At 33.6% G+C, this 2,089-nt stretch overlaps 1 protein-coding gene across 1 annotated transcript in view; it reads right to left on the bottom strand.

Moving 5' to 3' along the window:
* LOC132171387 (ankyrin repeat-containing protein NPR4-like) overlaps positions 1 to 1,314 on the bottom strand; it is a 4,438-nt gene extending 3,124 nt beyond the window's left edge. Inside the window, exon 1 of the mRNA XM_059582697.1 lies at positions 919 to 1,314. Within this exon, the coding sequence (XP_059438680.1) occupies positions 919 to 1,314 (396 nt within the window). The remainder of the gene's footprint in view (positions 1 to 918) is intronic.
* Between the last annotated feature and the right edge of the window lie 775 nt (positions 1,315 to 2,089).

Raw genomic sequence — 2,089 nt, 5'->3', positions numbered from 1 at the left:
TTTATTTTATATTCCCTTCTTTCTCCATGGAGAAATACTCAGCTAGATGTTGAAAAACTAATCTCCTAAACTGAGACTATGAATATTTATAATCCCAACTTGAATGCTGCCCCAACTGAACTACCCTCCACCTACCTTCAACCTTTTATTTGTTGGGAAAATAAGATCTCTCAAGCCACTCACCAAACATGTTGTATGAGCAACCTTTCAACGATATAGCTTAACAATAAGCTTATATACCATCGACGATCTTAATTACTCCAAAAACGTTCCTCTCCAGCTTTACTGATCAAAGCCATGGAATGTTGTAAGAGGTTGCCTTCTCAACCTCAAACCTTGGCCTCCATTTAGGTATGTCCACCATTGAGTGCACTCGGTCTTCACCCTCTCTTCAATCGAGCCTCCCACAAAACCCACCAGAAGATCTCATTGATCTGGGCTTCTCCAAGTTTCAACCACTTTTTTTTTGCTCACATCTTAGTATCTTACCACTACACGTCTCCCAAATCCTTCGTCAAGTGACGACTGTTTGTAGAACATGTTTCCTTAAAATTAAGAGTCTTTGTAATTAGTAGATCTAAGAAATGAATTCAAGTGACACCAATTAGTAGATCTAATAAATGCATTCATTCAAGGCAAATCATTATATCAGAAATAGTAAATATTATTGTCATTGCAAATAAAATACCCCATTTAGATATTTTGTACATTAATTGGACTTAAAGCACCTAAATCACATACAATATATTTAGGAATCCAATTCATCCCGTGAATCAAAATTATCCAAACATTATGATTATAAGAAGTAAAACAAAAAATTTTATTTTAAAATATGAAGTTCCATTTGGTTTGTAGGCTACTATTCCTAGTAGTTAATAGTGAAAGTACATGAGAAAAGTTTGGAATGAAAGAGATTACCTTAAACCATTGTAGTTCTCTTTGCATCTGCAAAGCTGCACCTTGGATTTGATTAAGTTCAATTGAAGCTTCTGTTCTTCCTGTCATATGCAATGCCATATTGTTTTTGTCATCAGCCCAAGCTCCCAAAGACTTTTTCAGAGGAAGCCCATGTATAAGGCTAAAGATTTTTGCTTGACGATGTAGTATAGCAAATGCAAATATGGACATTGAGTCTTCGCCACGCAACCACATAAGATTTGATTTTGCTTTGACCACACGAAAAACAAATTCAAAATTTCCCCTCGCGATAGAACAGAAGATGGCTTTTTTAATAGAAAGCTCGTTTCCACTAATTGCTACTTCTTTGCACATGTGATCTAGAAGTTCATGGGACTGGATATGGACTAACTTCATTTCGTATAAATCCTTGATTCCTTTGTCAACAATTGAAACAAATACAAACTTAGCTATATGAAACCATAAATTAATAATAATAAAAAAAATTGAGATTTGAATTGATATGGTATTAATTGAATTGATGTAGCATACCTAAGAAGTTAAGGAGATTTGAAACTAGCTGGCGCAATAGAGCTTGCACTGCAAAATTAAAATGAAATTTCGTTGCTCATGCACATTCAAAAATTATTACCGAAACAAAATTTTTTATTTTATGGATCGGATAGTAGATAAAATCTAATCATTATACTAGCTTGACCATCTATTAATTAAAATCTTATGGATAGAAAATTTATTCATTGATTGAACAGGTAATCAATGGTGTAGATAAAGCGATAGAGAAAAGAGAGAACAATCAAAGAAAACTTTCTTTTGTTAAAAAGGCTGATTATTTTTTTATTTTTTTATTTTATTTTTCACATTCTATGCTCATTTGTGAAGAAATTCATAATTAATAGAAAATAGAGACATTTAGGGCTGGGCGTTGGTTAAAGTCGGTCGGTGTCGGTAGAAAAATTTTTGTTTCGCCAAAATGTCGGTAAAGTCGAAAATTTCACCGACTTATTCCGCCAAATTTTTTTTCCGACACCAATAGGCGGTCGGTAAAGTGGGTTCGGTAAAGTTGGTATGTGAAAAAATTGAAAACTATCGGCGAAGTCTGTCGGTAAAGTCAATTCGGTTAACAAATTTTATTTCACCAACTGAACCGAATTTGTCGAAAGAAAAAAAAAAA

This window comes from Corylus avellana, chromosome ca1 (assembly GCF_901000735.1).
Source record: "Corylus avellana chromosome ca1, CavTom2PMs-1.0".
Taxonomy (NCBI): Eukaryota; Viridiplantae; Streptophyta; class Magnoliopsida; order Fagales; family Betulaceae; genus Corylus; species Corylus avellana.
Note: the sequence above shows the minus strand (reverse complement) of the source record. Positions and strands in the feature narration are given on the sequence as shown.